Here is a 17,971-nt window from a genome sequence, read left to right as displayed (position 1 = left end):
TTTATTAGCAGAAGGCTCCGAACTGCATTATTCACTATGTCGGATATTAATCTCTGATGGAGTCATAAAGTTAATTGAGAATGTTCAAGGAATCACGTGCTGAACATGCACATGGGCTTCAGGGGGAACACAGCAAAGCTGATCCCAATCATTACACAGTCTGTATGTTCACTAAATAGGAGTTTTATGTTTTCCATTTGCTTCCCCCTCCACCTTTGCTCTAGTACAGAAAAGTGTAAATGCTTAAACCATTTGACTGACACCAGATCTTGTAAGACCATGTAGTAGCATCAAGGAGGTTTCACTTGCAACTTCTGTGCACATGAAGGAATTTTTCTTCTAACAGAGGTGTTAACAAAAAGAAAAAAGTCAAGGCTGCAAGAAAACCAGTAGACAAAGACTAACTAAAGATCTGTCCACTGGTACTAGGCAAGATTACTTCAAGACTAGTATATGATTGGCAAATGGAAGATATGCATTTTCAAGAGAAAAATAATTTAATAATGTAAATAATAATTTAAGATGCAACTACTTGTGCACTGAGAAAAGCAGAAAAGGCTTTTACCAGTAGAAACTGATCTGGCTCCAGCAATAGGAGCTTAAGCTTCATTTAGATAGTAAGGGCTCACGTCATTTCTCAGCTCACTCAAACTACAAAAAGTCTGCAAGGTTTAATAATTTTCAGATTAGAAAATGATGAAATGGAGATAAACCAGGGCAAACCTGGAAGAAAGCATATGACTTAAGGCAACCCCGTTTTGGTTAGTTGGAAAGTAAGTGTGATCTTTGCAGAAGACACAAGACAAGGGGATTTGAAAAGGTTTATCAGCACCTACCTAAAATCCAACTTCAAAAACCAGAAAAGAATGTGATTATTCAAGTTATTTCCTTGAGAAGCTTGTGAAATGTTATAAGGACAAGCAAGACAACACTTTCATGTTCCAAGACATGTTTTGCCAAAGTATCTTCCATGACCACAGAACTTGTGGAAGTTTGTTTCGTCTCATGCTCACACTGACTGTTGAGAAACTGGTTTGACCAACCAGTTCTTGCATCATTCGATGTAACTGGCTGTTCCCAGCAGCTTTCAGGACAGATTTCATTTTATTCCTCCACTGGCACCTGTTCTTAAATACACACAGATGTTACATACATCGACCACCCCACAGTGGTCAATCAGTGCCTTTTGAAGCACCAGAAGGTTCTCAAGATCACATAAGAAGGATGATTTTCTCAGCTTTAATCTACAGAGTATTTTTGCCAAGAGACAGACAGAGTCCTCCCTCAGACTGAGCCCAAAGGAATTCACTTCTTCACTGAAATGTCTCAAAAGTGCCTTTGAAACAGTTAAATAAATGCAATTTGTTTGGCTCCATCAGTTAACACAGAACCCCTACTGCAAGTGGCAGTTCAATCCCTGCTCCACTCAGAGGGAAGGACATCTTAAGGCTTCACCTAAAGTGTTTCCAAGAAATTTCGCACCCCAAGTTTCAGACTAGTTCAGTTTAGTTCTAGTTCAGCCAAGTTTAATTCTAGAGGAGCCAGTTTTTCTAGATGGAAAACACTGGAATCATCTGTGCGAGCCACATCCTCAGGGCTGTGAATTCAGCGTTCGTTAGAGGTAAATACCAAGATCTAAAGCTGGAATAAAGAACGTACCCTGCACCCGTGTCCAGAGAGGAAAGAGCTCCTGTAGAGTCCTAGAAGGAACAACAAGGCTCTGCCCCAGCTGCCACTGGACACACAGGCAGAGAGAATCTAGATACTTCTGTGTCCGTGTTTTACTGAATCTGAGTTTAAACAAGTTTGATAAGTATTCTATCTCGTATTACTCTAATCCTAAAAAAAAAAAATAATAAGTATAATGAGATATGAGCTTATCAGCGAGATTTAAACATCCAAGAGTATGCATCGTCTCGAGAGGAGGTGAAACATTTACTCAGAGCAGACTACAGGATGCAGCAACTTCTTAACTTTAACACATGGCAAGTGAACAGCTTTCACCGTGGCCCTTTGTTCAGTACAGTCTGAGAAGCGTAAGACCACCTAAGGACTGCAAGGTAAATTAAAACTCAAATGTGGAAAGGACTATTGAAAGTTATCTATATTTACAGTTCAATCACACATTTTTATTTAACATCAGTATACAGAGGACAACCCCAGCAAGTTATTTTGTAATGTCAAGTATTTAGTAAAGTTCTTCAGCTGTAACAGTGACAATAGAACAGCTAAAAATAAGCAGTATGAAACAAACATGATCTTCTTAAAATTATAAATATACCAACAATACTTTTAAAGCTTAATTATTGCAACAGTTAAATTAACAATAGTTCATGTTAGAAAGGCTCTATGAAATTTATTCAAGTTGTCAAGAAATTAGATGGAAGTGTAAAAAGGAAATACATATGAATTTTACTTTTGATTTTCACTAAAGGTAGTCAATACAATTTTGTACAGTATCACCTAACATGGCAATCTTTAACAAACTCCAGTATACAGAATTCAGAAAATGCAGAAAAAAAAAAATATCGTTTAATCTTTACATGTAAATTGACAGTAAATTAACTGACACAAATTTTATTATTGTAACATAAGCAGGCCAGCATTTTAAATATTAATTTAGTAGCTTTACGTTGTTAAAGGGGCAGACATATACAGTCATTCCAAGTACATCATCAAATTTTAAGAGGTGATAACTCAGAACACGGGTCATCTAAAAAGCGTTTAGTAAAAGTCATGTTATTTCCTAATCCAGACATCTTCATCATAAAGCCTTTACAGGGTTATTATGATCTCTCCTGGCTTTACCGGAGCCACTTGTCACACCTCCTCACACACTCACACACACACACACCTTGCTATAAATATCACACCAGTGTAGTAGGTTTGGATTCCCCCTGACGCCGCGGGGACGCGCCATGTGCAACTTCCGCTATTACGCACGGTACAGAAAGCTTCCAATTTCAGCAGGGTAACCTGAACTCAGATAAGCTGCGGGTTTTTTTCAGTTTTACTAGAATCATCCCTGAAGTTTATACAGATACCGTATCACGTCGAAAGAAATCTCTTTGATAGTACTTAAATACCAGCAATTGAACTTCAATTGTAATGATGAAATGCTCCTTTCCACTGAGGAAGAATTAGTACGTATAGCTGCTCATCTCGCTCCGATAGAGTACATGAACCTTTAAGTACTTTCACTAAAACAGAAGTCATACTAAAACATGATACTGTACTACAATTGTAGTTAACTAGAAAAATTCAAGGATGTTATAATTTAAGCCTAAGTTTTCCTGTACAATAAGTCAAATAAATAAATTCCATGTGCATTTTGTTGTACAAAATGGTAGCATGTTTATCTTGCCAGGTTATACACTCCCGTTTCACCTCCTCCTCCTCCTGCCAATCTTACCTTGAGCTTTCTCACAACCCAAACAACTAATCTGTGACTTTTAGTTAAATAAAACGGTGAAGACGACAGTGAACAGTTAGTTCTAAAGTGAGACACCAAAATTACATAGTTTCTCTGACCACTAAATTCAGAGAGAACTTGTTTTTCATATCCAGGTACCACTTTGGGGCCTGGGGGGGGGTTGTTGGTTTTGTGTTGGTTTTTTGTTTTGTTTTGTTTTTAAATTGCTTCTGCAGGTGCTGTAATTCAGTTTGTAGTAGCTATAAAGATAACACGTGAAGTTTAACTTGGTCCCTTTAAAATTCTTTTTCTACATTTTCAGATTAATACAACAGCTCTGTAGTTTAGGTTTCCCATCAGGGGCTGACTGTCACCGTGTCGAGAAGAAAGTTCATGCTTTTTGTTAAGGCAACCTATTTTTCTCACCACGCTGAACCTTCTTCTTCAGAAACAGGCTAACGAAAAGTGAGGGTAAAAAATAGAAACTAATGAATCCTGAGCCTCATTCGACTTGTCCCTTACTGAATTTTGCCATTCACTTGGCCTCACTGATTGGGAGTTGGGACAACAGCTCTGGAAGTGCAATGCACGAAGGGTCTACCCAGCGAGGAAGCTCAAGGTACGATTATGTACACACTGAAGTAGTAATTGGGAAAGTTAATCACCAGTCAGGACACGCTGTAAGCACCTGTACAGCCCGTCAGCTATCCTAAGGATCACGGCTCAAGAGACATTCCTGGATTTCTTTCCCACTAAGGGCAGCACCAGCCCGACCAGAACAACGAGGGGAACTCATCACACACAGAAGTGTCCAATTAACCCAGCGCATCTTTCGATGGTTGTTAAAAATGAGAGGGAAAGGCAGCACTGCCTCAAGGGAACCCCGTCAGACGCTGCCAGCCTGCTCCCCTTCTCCATCCAATGCTTTCTGTAGGCTGGCAGCGGCGTGCATTTAATGAAGGCCTTTTGAGGCAATGATGGAAGAAGCAGCAAGATTCAGAGGCTTTCGCTCTAGAGTTGGCAGACAAAAACGTGACGGAGTTTTAAGATCACTTGGGGACCCATATTTCAAAAGGAAGACTAGAAATAGCAGCTTTAAACCCCAGAGTAATGGGACAGCCTAGGATAAAACAGCTGGCGAAACAGAAATGAATGGTATATAACCCAGTAAGAAAGACATTACCATGAGTGTTTTATACTTTGACAATTTTCATTAAATAAAATTATTAAGTGCTTTCCTATAAACAAAAAGGATGCTCATAACGTCCTTCTGGCACAAATATTTTCCTATCAAAGCCCTGTAAACATGCCACCAAAATTTAGTTTTTACCAGCAGAGTGAGCTCACTAGAAATGCAAGTGAAATCAGAAAAAAAAAAATCATTTGAAAATTTCTAAGTAAATACTTCCTAAACAATATGGCATTTACATCAGTGTGCAATATATTAATTTTGAAAGTGATAACTTCAGCATGAAAATTACTTACCTGTAATTAAAGTTTTCCATATTGGCCAATACATAAATCCTGATTTTTTGGTACTGCATACTTTATCTCTGAAATATTTGAAATGTCATATTCCAAATCAAAGTCAATACACAAAAATATTTCAGTTATACCCAGTCTAACAAAACCCACCTCAGCCACTGAAAAGAAGTTTAACAGTGTAGTGTTTAGGAATATGCAAAGGAGTTTGAGAACAGAAAGAAAATACAGGTCACAATAGAAATCTGAGGCACTGCTGTACGTGTATAAAGTTAATTCACAGTCCATGCAAATTGCACGGAGTCACAGAATCAATAACTGCTTTAGTATTCTCATTTAGGACAAACTTTTTAAATAGTTTAGTGTTTTGGGGGAGGTGCTTTTTTTTTTTAATTTTTAATTAATGCTGGATCTATAGGGTTTAGGCAAAAAAACCCCCAACCTTTTAGGTAACATCCTCCTCCCTTCTCCCCAGAAAAGGGTTTACAAGTTTTAGGTTTAGATTCAACCTTTAAATATGCATTAAGATGCGGAGCAGACATAGCTCTCTACACATACCTACACTGAGACAAATTTGATAATATCTCAAAGAAACTTACATTATGCAGTTTTAAGAAAAATTACTGAGGTTTACTTAGAATTTTATGGCAATGCAGATGTGGTGTAGAAATACAGTACCTCTGCTTCAAAAGCCAGATTTAGGAACCACATGATTAAAGCCTTATGAACATCAGATTTTCATTTAGATTGCCCAACTTGGCAATTTTCAGGTATTACCAGATTATTTCTTTATTTTCAGGTGATAACCTGCATCCCCTTTCAGAATTTTTCACAAAAAATTCTTTTTTTGCTAGGTCAACTCTGGTAGTGTTTTCATAGCTGTATTCCTTTAAAATATTGCTGGCAAACAAAGCTATTGTAGCACAAAGTACTTTTTAATAAAATAATAATCACCACGTTTAGCTTCATTCAAAAATCTAGCTTGCTATACATTGGACAGAAGAAAAATAAAGTTTTATCTGTGTTCAAGTGCATTAACAACAAGAGTTAAAACTAGTAATATATTTTAATGAAGGTTGAACTGATAGAACAGGTGCCATCAAAAAGCAGGAGCTTGTCAATGATCCAGCTGCCCAACAAAACTGACAGTAACGTAACACTGAAACTACTCAGAGAAAGCTGGCATGATTTTTCCCTAACAAATACAGAAATCAAAAATTAAAAGAGTTCCTTGCTAATACTGATTCACAATTTCAAGAGCAGAAACTACAGTCAGTAAAAAGGGCTCACAAATCTGTGCATAAAATGGCTGACGTTTCAATAAGGAGTGGTTTTACATTAAGGGCAGGCGCCACCACAGAAAAGGATGGAGGAACAAAACACTTTGGTTTTAATTTTTTCAGAGGCTTACATTTCTCATTAGACTTAAAAGCAGCAGCTTTTTCACAAGCTACTCTCGTTGGGAGTGCTGTATTTTGTGGAAAACATTAGAAGGATTATAATTATTTTAGTGATTGACAGGTTTTACTTCAATTTTTACATAAATAGCTTTCACCATATTGTGGTTATGCTTAAGTATAAGAACACTGATCAATAGTTTAGATGCACAGTATTTATTTCTTCTGCTGGAAGGCAACTATACTTAATTGTATCCAAGACACTTCAAATCATTCAGAAATATGGCATGCAGTATCCAAAAGTATGGCTCTGAGGATTTTTTTTTTTTTTTACATTAAGCATAAAGAAATTTTATATTCAACATTCATTTATATTTCAAGAAAACTACCTATTCAGAGTTCTAGTTCTTTGATGCAGCATTAAGGATTAAAACTTACCACTTTACCAGGCCTTGCCCATGTGCAAATAAATCCCTCCTGACAAGCAGTGACTATACAGTCTTCAAGAAAAATTAACACAGTCAGTCTTTCATGTGCTATCTTTTTACAGATAAGAGGCTCTAACAAGGGAACATCTTCCATTCGGGGACAGAGAGGTGTTCCCAAAGTTTTAGCTGGGTCCGTTTTGGTTTTAGTAACTAGGTTCAGTTTGTCACTGCTCTTGCTAGATATATGTCCCATGCTATGGTTTCTCTTGTGATCTTTTTCATGGTGTCTTTCCTTCCGATCGTGTAGCGATAAGGTTGCAAACTTACTAACGCCAGAAGCAATGGCACCATCCATGACACTGCTTTTACTGCCAGCATTTGAGACTGCAGAGTGTGGAAGGCTGTTTGACCGCGGAAGAGGAGGGGGTACAGAGTTTCCAGGTGTTGTGATACTGTTTCCGTTACTTCCCGGGTTAGTTCCACCACTTCCAGCAGGTGGACTTGTGGCATTCATGACATTTGTATGTGTCCTTGCTCTTGAGAGAGGTTGGTGGGGAAAGAGGATGTCTTCTGTAAGATCCCACAAACAGAGCTGCGTGTCCTGGCCTACGGAACCAAATCTATATGTAACGCTTACTGGACGACTGTCCGTAGAGTTCCTTTTGGATAGCCTAGATTGCGTGCTATTTGCTCGATCTCTGCCAAAATGGAGGTCTTGGAAATCCTCATCACTTCCGCTAAATTCCATCGGGTCACTCTCTTCTACACTAGTGGTATATGGATCAAACGCGACAACACTGACCCACGATTTGTGTCCGTGGCCTCTCGCTATGACTCGACTGTCCACGAAAGACCAAACTGTTACCAAGTCATCCTCTCCACCCGTCACTATGTACTTCCCATCGGGACTCCAACACACACACAGCAGTCCTCCAAAGTAGCTTTTCATTGTACCATGCAATTCCACCGAGTCAAAGTTAAACACGCGAAGAAAACCATCCTGGCTCACGCACGCCAAGAACTTCCCGTCGGGGGAAAAGGCAAATTCATTCAGGGCACCCTCACCTACTGTCCATTTAAGCAGAGGGTTTCTCGTGGATTTACTCTTGCAAGTGTGAACTGCAAAACTCTCTCCTTGTTTAAGCAGCTGGTAGTGCGGGGCTGTGGTACCACAAGTGTGCTCCACGTTATACAAGTACATATTGCCACTGGAATGAGCTACTAGGAAAAGGCTTTCCGAACCTGGTACCCATTTTACACAGGTTACTCTGGACTTGTCTATTAGTCTCTGTGAAAAACAAAGAAGATACACATCAGAAAGTCTGAAAAGTAAAGTTTTAATGATTAACCGTAAATCTGAGCTTTCTGAGGGGATGGGAACAATACTTAACCACAGCGAACCCAACTTTCTAGAAAGAAGCGGATGTACTGCATTTGCAAAAAACTTATCTTATCAGGCAGTAAAGAGGAAATTGTTTTTAGATAAAGAGCTGCCAAAGGTTATTATTATGGTCCAGTCACATTCCACAACGAACATATTTCAATCAAGCCAACCTGTTGTTATGAATCTAAAGTAGTGTTCTCGGGTTTATTTTTCGCTGTGTGGGTTGAAGAGCATGAAAAGGAAACAATCAAGGAAACACAGAATAAGCTAAAGGAAAGAAAGGCAGTTACTCATCTGTACCACAGAGCAAACAGCTTACAAATCAACAATGGTAAATTTAGACTCTGGTTTTATCTGAAATCACAAATAAAATCCATCCTTAAAAGAAAAAAAATAAAAGAGGCAGCTTTAGAAGCTTTTACATTATCAGATGGCTGGAAAGTTAGTAGTTAAATGTACATAGTTCAGTGAATTCAGAAGGCACCACATGCTCTTCACCTTGGAATTCCCACCCTCCAATGACTTTTCGTTCATTAGCCAAGGACCCGTCAATAATCTCAGTTACCACCCGATTCAGATGTTTCCTTTAAAGAAAAGCATTTTAGCAGAATCATCATTGCAAAAGAATGACCACAGGCATTAAACAAATGACCATGTCTTCACCACTGTAAGAACTGAGAGATAAAGTCTGACTCCTTGTGTTTGCTACTGTAGTTCTGGTGGATTTCTAAAACTTACCAAGTCGCTCATGGCATCACTCAACTGCAACTTGGAGACAAGTAATTCTTTACATGCACATTCAAGATTTGCATTTGGCATAGATTGATTATAGGCTGAAAGAAGAGCTGAGCTACACAAAAAGGCAAGAATGAGAATAGCAAGAGCCTAAAGAAATAGCAGAACAAATTACAAAAGCATTATAAAACAAAGGAGCGAAGAAGTCCCCCCCAAAACCTTGCTATGCTGTTTATCACAAAAAAAAAAACAAAAACAAAAAACCACCAAACTAATGGATAATAGATTGACTGTTATCCATTCTGAGCCTGTAACTACCACTGGAAAGCTGCACCTTTCATTTTAGATTATACTTTTGCATATTCTTTTGCTGCTGTCAACCTCAGTGTAACGCCAGGAAGCCTCTCTCCCATAATTCCTCATTGGTTAAATTAGCCTTTTTGTACTTCAGAGCCACGAGATGTAACTTCATCTGGGAACTCTTCCTCAAGTGTGGTAGCTTTAAAATAACATATTCTTAACTTCTGTTGGGATATTTAAAATAGTTTGTCATGTGTTCATTGATACATAATATATCATTCATGCCTCAGTAATGATGCTATCAGAAATACTAGACAAAAAGTCACCTGGTACACACCAAGAGCATATGGATGGGGAACCCCAGCCCAGCTGGCTTGTTAGAGGCAATACTTCTTACTATTAACTACCACTAATGTGGCAACAAAGAAAAATGTCACGCTCTCCTCCACTGGAGCAGCTCAACCTGGCATACAACCTATACAACCTCTATTCATAAGAGCAGTTGCTCAACTTTACTAGAAATGGCGTTTTAAGTCCATAATCACGTTTAGCTACACAATATTAAAGATTACACAGAAATCCTGCAAACCTGATCTTTACCTCCAGGATCTGAACAAACCAGAAGATTGCAATCTGCAATGAGAACAGATTAGCTCAAAGAGAGAAGACACAGGGAGACTTTAAACTGATAGGTAGCAAGTGACTACAACTCATCCCCTTCACGACCAGCAGAGCTTTAAATTCAGCAGGAAGATAGAAACTCTGAAGCGACGACTTTCTGAATTTTTAATAGCTTTCAGTTGGGCTCACACACTTCTGCCACAAAAGACCTGAAGTCAGTGTGACTGGAGACGCGCGACAAGAAGGGACTGGATGAGGTATCAAGAGAATCAGTGGAGCAGCTGAGATAAGGAGCTTATGTTCTGTTCAGTGAAAGAATAGTAAGTGAAGGACCTTCAGTCACAAGTCAGGAAGACAAGTCAAGATTATCTTGGTAGCCACGTTTTGAACAAGCTTGACGGGACAAAATTATAGGCATAGGCCACAAAGGAGTGAAAAAACTGAGGCAATCAAGGAATATGCATTAAAGTCTGACAAAGAGCTCTGGCAACACAGGTATAGGAAAAATTTATTAGGAAAAAAATTGCAGCTTAAGGCTTTAGTTTCAATAAGAATTAAAAAAAAAAGATGAAAGAAACATTTCAGTTGGCTAGCTTGAGAATAACCAACTATCACCTGGAAACAACAAAATCTGTGAGGTACACTTGGTTGGTTTTTGGGAATAAGAAAATATCACTAATGTAATTCTGACACGGCTAGAAGGAATCCCACTGTTGGAACAGATTGATTTAGGTAGGCAGCCACAAGCTGCATAGTATCACTCACCTCAGCCTTTCAAGTCCCTATTGTCTTCTACATCAACAGAATTAAAAAAAGAAGAAAAAAAAAAAAAAGGAAGAGTAACAAGTTAGACCCCATTAAGGCTATTGCATTTTAAGTTCAACATAACCTTCTGTGTCACAACAGGTTAAGTTAATTTCACATATCACATACGATTATGTGCTACCCTGACTGCTTTATCATGGTGATAGAACAGAGCTCTGGGCTACCTGAATCACCAAATTACTAACAGAAGAGTTGGTGAATTCTATTACCTCTAGCACTAGTGCTAAATATGTCAAAAAATGTAAACACCCATTTAGGCCACTTTCTGCCTATGAAGACATGCTTATTCTCAAACACTATCTAAACTCTAAATATATTCAAAACCCAACAGGCACCTTCATCTTGAAGCAAACAAACTGGCTCAAACATCAATGATTACTGATGTTCCTCTGAAATGGCTTTTAGATACGAGCCAGAACTTCCAAACACATCCAGGGCACACATCAATATTCTAATTGACGGAGAAAAAAATATAAGAAAGTTTTAGAATTGGTTGCAACTGCAGGTAAGATCAGTGTAGGAAACAAGAATTTGTCATTTAACTCTAGCCTACTGTGTGCATAGTTTTGGTAGCACTGAACAAATCCTTATGTTAGCTTTGTAGAAAACAGATATGTCATTTAACGTCCACCAAACTGACAAAGGATGTATTCCCACCACGGGGAAGCAATGCTGGTTATAGCACAGAGAAAAGACAATATTGTCTAATGGAAAGTGGCTTCAGTGCTCCCATAATTTGTGGTTTACCACACGGACTATTCAACGTGTAGCACAGCTTTACACTGCAGACACTAGGCAGTAAACACCACCAAGGCATGTAAACATGCATTGGACCTTTCTGCAAGAGTTTTAGCAGAAGTTTTTCTCAAAGAAACTATAGTTCAGCTACAAGAGTGGGAACTGCTCTGTGATGTGAAACTCCAGGTGTTTATAGTATTTCCACTGCCATTTGTAATACTTACACTATTATCATACAAGATCAAATCAGAGCTATACTCACACAAGTAGCTTGTTCACATCCAGGCCAGTGCTCCCAGTGGTGAAGTTGCACCAATGACAAAGTTTGGGGTTTTTTTTTTTTGGTTTGGGGTGGGTTGTGGTTGGGGGGAGGCACCGAGGGTGGTGGAGGGATGTTAGGACAATGCTAAAATGAACATTTCAACTACTTTTACAGAAGTTTCTACCAAACAGAGTACTCCATGCAATATTAAGAGATTCTCCAGCGCTGTTTCCCACTCAACACAAGCAGAGACAGCAGGTGGGAAAAGGCTAGGTAAGAAGCAAAACACCCCTCTTCTGATCTAGATGGAGCTACTTTTAGAAAGCTGAGGAGGAATTAGACAGTTCTAATTATAAAACATCCCCATTGAGAACAATACTTCAATCTTCTTTGCACAAAGACAGAGCAAGGCAACACATCTCTCTGAGGTGGGAAAGATATGCTTGCTCAGTTTGAAAGCTGAGCAAGGCTTAACTTCATTTGCAAAGCTCTTATCCAGATTCGAAATTAAAGGGAAAAAACCCAGACCTGCAAAGCTCTTTGCTGTTCTCCACCCCCTCAATTCACCTGCAGCTGGCTTAAAACACAAAAAGGAGGAAAAAAAAAACACCCCCACAAAATAAATCAACCCCCCAAACCACCCAAATTCCTGTAACTCATCCTCTGCAGAAAATGCTGTCAAAAGTTGTACCAGCTGCCAGATTTCTTGTCTTGTTAGCATCCAGACACTTACTCCTCTAAGAATGCCAATCCTACCAGATAATCAGAGCCAGCGGTCCTGTAACTTGTCATTAGTTCCCCCCACAGCACTCCCATCTAGCTTTCCTTATTGCACATCAGCAGAAAAAGCAGGTGGAGAGTTTCTTTCAGGAACATCACATGGCCAAGACCTCATAAGCCCTCAGCTTTTTCTATGCAGCATTCAGCTTGATATCCTAGTCTTCCCCAAGCAAGCCTTTAGGAATCCTTGATACAGAAAGTTTCTGCTGTAACATCCTGACAATACAAACTGGCATTTTAACCTTACTGAATATTTTGACCATAATGTATTAGCTAAGTAGGGGCTCAAATGTTTTCTTCTGCATTTGAAAGCAGAAGCCTCAAAAACAACTGACCTCAGAGCACATGCAGCAACATTTATAGATTTTTTTTTTCCACCAGTTAACTGTCATTAACTCTAGTTACAGTATTAGCCAAGCTAGAAAGTCCTAATTTTTAATCTAAAAACTCAAAAGATTCCTTCAGGAATAACATTTTTGTGTAGGTATTCCAAGCCAGTGAAAGAGCTGAAAAACAAAGGTAGTGACTGAATGATAAGCTATGTAAGCAAAGAGAGCCATCCATAGAACTTTGAGAATCTAGAATCTTTAGTATCACAATTACATTGCATGCAACAACGTTAAGATTTCTACTTACTTCCTCATTAAATAATTTGCTAGTTTCTTTTTTAATAGGGTCTATAAGTTGGACCTGGCCTGCAGAGAAGCCCACTAGAAGAGACACGCTTTCTGCTGTGGCTGTTAAGTGATTGAAGTCATGGCATGTCGGTTGTGTTCCTTTGTATATCCTTTTGTCTATTGGTTTGCTCAAGTCCGCAGCCTGCAAAGAGAGCAAACAGAATTAAGAGAGATTGTCACAATGTGTGCATAAAACCAAGTCTATTCGCGAATAATCTTTATACTAAACAACAAATTACGCAGTCACAAAACCCTATTTTGATAAATGCACAGCTGCTTTTTAAAGACATCCAAGATGTTGTCAAAAATTTTTATCTTTTCATATATTTGTGATTTTTAGTTTTGCTAAACACTAAGCCTACCCCAGCCTTTGCAACTACATCGTGACAAATCAATGGCAACCCTTCAGTAACACAAAGGCTTCAGCGATTCCTCAAGATCAACCTATTCCCAGAAGGTTTCTCCTGCCAGAAGGGTCATTCCATCACAGAGATCATCTACTTTCCTACTAGCAGCTTTCTCAATATTGAGTACAACCAATTTTGGATTAAAAATAGCATATTCCCAATTACCTAATTTGTGTACTGTAAGTCTATCCTTTTATAACAGGCAAACATATGATGTTGGTCTCAATTAAAAAAAATTATCGCCTAGATCCTAGGAGAACATTTTCTAGGCACACCAATTCAAGATGCTGATACTGTGATATAAAATACATTTTAAGCCATTAAGCTACAAAGTAATTGTGCTTCTGACACTGAACATAGAATTCAAATATAGCTCAGACAAAATAAGTGCCAACAAAACTGAGGAACTTCAACATAAACAACTGAAGATCTGGCACTGAAGTGTCAGAAGAATCAAAAGGAACAGAAAAGCAATTTAAAATGCTCTCTCAGTTGTGTAACCCATGTTTATCCCCATATCACTTCTGAACAGACAACTTAATCTTTCATCATCCAGAGATTAAAACCCACACATTTAATATGCAAGATCATACATCAGGCTCAACCTTTTCTTTTTTTTAAACTCCCTGTTTACTAGATTCGAAGTCTGTAATTAGAAAGCTGCAGAAACTCAACAATATTCCAGACCTGAGATGTAGCTGTGACTCAGGACACAGATTCACATTTTTATATACGCTTTTTCAGTATTTTTAGTTAGAGGAAATTGGGCCATTAATACAAGAAATAAAACTTCTTTGAGGAAGAGGACAAGCTTCACATAAGAAAAAATTGCCCCAGTGTATTAAACCTTGGAGGATGAGGTCTACAGCACAGCAAATCCTTTGTGTACACAGAGCTACTCAGACAGAAACTAGACCTGTCAGTAGGGAAAAATCATAACTAGCTACACAGTGAATCATGTCAGGTGAGCCATTTCCAAGGCAAATTTAACTACAGGATATGCATGATAAGCATATATACGCAACAATATTAAAGTTGCACTTATGCTTTGCAACATATATTATAAACCAGTTTAATCAGGTGTGGTGGCCTCCTGGTTGAAAACTCCAAAATGAGATGATGTGTTCCAACTTCTCAAGTCAGCAGATTAAAAAGTTACTCTCCAGAGCCCAGAGATCCATTATAAGCTAAAAAAGAATATTAGCAACACCTCTTCAAGGAGAACTTAAATAGAATACTAGCTCTACTGGGAGATCGTAGGGTAAGGCGCATGCCTACCAAGGAGCATTCACAGACAGATGCGAATCTGTCATTTGAAGCTGAAAGATCAAATCCTACAGGCCATGCAGTTATCTCTTATACTGTACAAGATTCCTTTGTCCTGTCACTACAAAATAAGTGATATCAAGAGATAACTCTCATAATTGGGGCAACATTTCTATCTGGAAGACCATTCTACAGAAACATATAGATGCATACCTCAAAGAAAGACAGAGTTAACAAGGTTACCCTATGAGACTCAAAGTTGTATCCTCTGGACAAAAGTTCCATCAGGTCCCAGAGCCTAAGAGGGAAGATCCCTTTTAAAGTGAACAGGGCTCAGTCTGAATCATACTGAATGATCAGAGAACCATAGACTCTCCCAGCCAACAGAAAACATGATTATTCCCAGGTCCTCCTCCTTCTGAATCATCATTATCCTTTTAAGCAGCAAGGAATCAGTAGGTGAGTATTTTTACATTGGAACTGTACCTTGCTCTTTGGTCTGGTAGGATTTTTATATCACTAATTTTTGTTTGTGCTGTCTGACAAATTTGGTGTGACTAAAGTTCCCCTTCTTCTGAAATTGTCTGATAACGGATCTGCCAAGGCATGACATCCTGATAAATTGAATCTAAGCACAGACTTTACTGCACTGCTTCTTAGCTGTTCTCTGGGAACCAGATGGCAGTGACAATCTATCTGAACTTAAATGGAGTATAAATAAACTAATTCAAGCCAGAATTAACCAGGCTTCTCCTGACAGGGATGCCCCACCTTTTATTCACATGCAGCTAGTGTTTTCTGTATATAATATAGTTGCCTCGTGGAGATAAGTCAAATCTACAAGCACAAAAGTACTCTTTTGGTCTCAATCTCTGTAAATTTAAAGGCAGGGTAGAATCAATGAGTGTAAGAACTAGGAGACATTTTCTTTATTTCGGCACAGTTGAAGGTTGCTATTGGATTTTGTTAAGAACAAGAAAAGCGCTTACTCATAAAATTCAATCGCGCCTGGGACTCAATGTTTCATTAGCTCACCACTAAGGCCATTTGCTATAGCTGTTTTGTGGAAGGTCTCGTTCTCAGAAGAGAGCTTTTACATGAAATCCGAGTCCTTAACTGTCAAATCCTAGGATATGACACTATTTACTGAACAAGGTGATGTGAACTGCCCCCCCCTTTCTCAACATGGCGATGTACTTTGAAAGAGAACAGAAAGATCTTGGGATTAAGTGTTACCAAACATGGAGGTTAAACGCACAGGATCAGGCACCCTCACCTCTGCTTGAGCTGGTAAGTAAGCTATTTGCATGCTTCCTGTCCCACTTCTTTTAACATTTTCTTCTGAAAAAAAACACTCAGCATTATTCCAGCCTGTCCACTTTGAGAAACTTACTCCATTGCCAATGATTCATGATGAAAACAACACTTTATCACGACTGATTCTAACGCAAGGCTAAGAGTCAACACCATCCTCCCAATAAAAATTTGTGCAAGCCACTGAAGTACATCTCAGCTAATCAATACTCCGGTATTAGCAACTTGGCCAACTCATACCTGTGTTAGAAGTATGTTCCTTCCGACGTACCGTGGTATTTCAAGTACCCCTTGGGCAAAGGGACAAGGAGTAGTGGCTGTCAGGCAACAAGAACAAGAGGAATCTCACACAACACCTGTCTGAAGTCAGCCATACGGCTGAATAAAATTCAGCATCAACAGCTTCCAAGTCCTGTGTTTGAACAGATTAAAACTCTCTAGAGAACCTTACACTTACTTATAGAAGAAAAACTGACCAACTCTGCCATTTAGTTTCCTGACGAATTCATACTCATAATAAAATGTGAGCCGCGTAGCTGTTTGGGGGACTTCCTAGTCTCATTTAGTTAATTCTCACAGCATGCTATTTTAGCAAAATTACCCCTACTCTGCTGGGGGAGGGAGAAAAAACAAAATAAAGTCTAACAGTCTAGCAGTTGTCCATTCACTCCGAATTATGGCTTCCAGCAGAAAGGCAGTCAAATGGAACATCTTAACCACAGCTTTTAATTACCAAAACTTTAGGAAGAAAATAAAAAGAAAGGAAGGAAGGAAATAAAAAAAAAAAAAAAAAAAAAAAATCAATCAGCTACATCAGTCTGAAGCAAATATTTAAGTTTTCTGATTCTGATGTTTGAGATGTCTGATTAGGACGGACATAATAACCTGGGTTCTGTGGCTGTATGTAATTCTAAGGTCAAAGCCAGATTGCCAGATTAATATCTACCCAAGATTCCCTTTTTTTATGTACTATTGATCCGAGACTTAGAGCTTTCATACTAAGATTTCCCAAACAGTGAATCACATTATTTCAAGTCAGCATTTAATCATGCTCCTTGACAGATGTGATTTCTTCCTGTATCTTTTCTTTTCCTAACTTATATCTGCAGCTTTCTGCAAATTTTAGTTGAATGAGATGTATCATAGATGCTACATTTCCTTCCAAGCTAAAAAACGTCTCCAAGATCAGAAAGGAAAAGAGCTATTTATTCATTTATCTCAGATAGTTTCAAATGTAGTAATCAAAATGCTTCTTTTAGATACTTAAAAGTATTAAATAACATGTTGTCCAGAAGAACTGGCTTTCAATGGGTGATAGCTGTGAGATGGAGACAGAATATTAGATCTTTAAGCTTGGAAGTGAGGGCAAACATTTAATAAAAATTTTATTTCCAAAAATCCTCTTAAGAAAATCTCTGTTGTCCAGAGAATTAATTGATCTTGAACAGCAGATTACAGATTGGCTATGTATGTAGAGCTCCAGTGCAAAATGAAAGGCACAAAGAACCAAGATTCTATACTTCTGAAAACAGTTTCCTCCACATTTCTGGAGCTTGGAATTCACAACTTATTACCTGTAGCTTGGTATCTCATCCATACCTCTCTGTCCAGGGATTTAATGGTTCCATCTACAAATGGAACAATCTGAGAAAGCTGTGCTTGTTATAATGCTATACAGGTAACATGAGAAATCAACTCTTAGAATTATTAAGTGAACTTTATTTAACTTCACAGGTGCTCTTTAAACCCTAGCTGAAAACAAGAGGCATGGAAACCCTTGCTGCAGCACGTTGTCTTACAGTATACCCTCGTGAACAGGGCAAGGTCTTCCAGGACAGACTCGCTCGCTGTATTAGCAAGGACAGGGAAAACTAAACCAGGAGGCCCCTTACAGCTTGTTTATTCTTCCTCCATGTCTGTGCTGGTCTCCCTCTCCTTCCTGC

The 17,971-nt window shown here is 38.6% G+C and overlaps 1 protein-coding gene across 3 annotated transcripts in view; it reads right to left on the bottom strand.

Moving 5' to 3' along the window:
* The window catches only part of WDR20 (WD repeat domain 20), a 48,270-nt gene that overhangs the window by 4,824 nt on the left and 25,475 nt on the right, over window positions 1-17,971 (bottom strand). The window contains exons 2-3 of one of the 3 annotated variants that reach the window (XM_014957501.1): window positions 13,001-13,183; window positions 6,730-8,007 (exon numbers count right to left, since the gene is read on the bottom strand). In XM_014957501.1, the coding sequence (XP_014812987.1) occupies window positions 6,730-8,007; window positions 13,001-13,183 (1,461 nt within the window). The remainder of the gene's footprint in view (window positions 1-6,729; window positions 8,008-13,000; window positions 13,184-17,971) is intronic. The other 2 variants (XM_014957503.1, XM_014957502.1) reach the window with 2 other exon arrangements.

This window comes from Calidris pugnax, unplaced genomic scaffold, assembly GCF_001431845.1.
Source record: "Calidris pugnax isolate Ruff unplaced genomic scaffold, ASM143184v1 scaffold211, whole genome shotgun sequence".
NCBI lineage: Eukaryota > Metazoa > Chordata > Aves > Charadriiformes > Scolopacidae > Calidris > Calidris pugnax.
The sequence above is the reverse complement of the archived record's forward strand: the minus strand, read 5'-3'. Positions and strand labels throughout refer to the sequence as shown.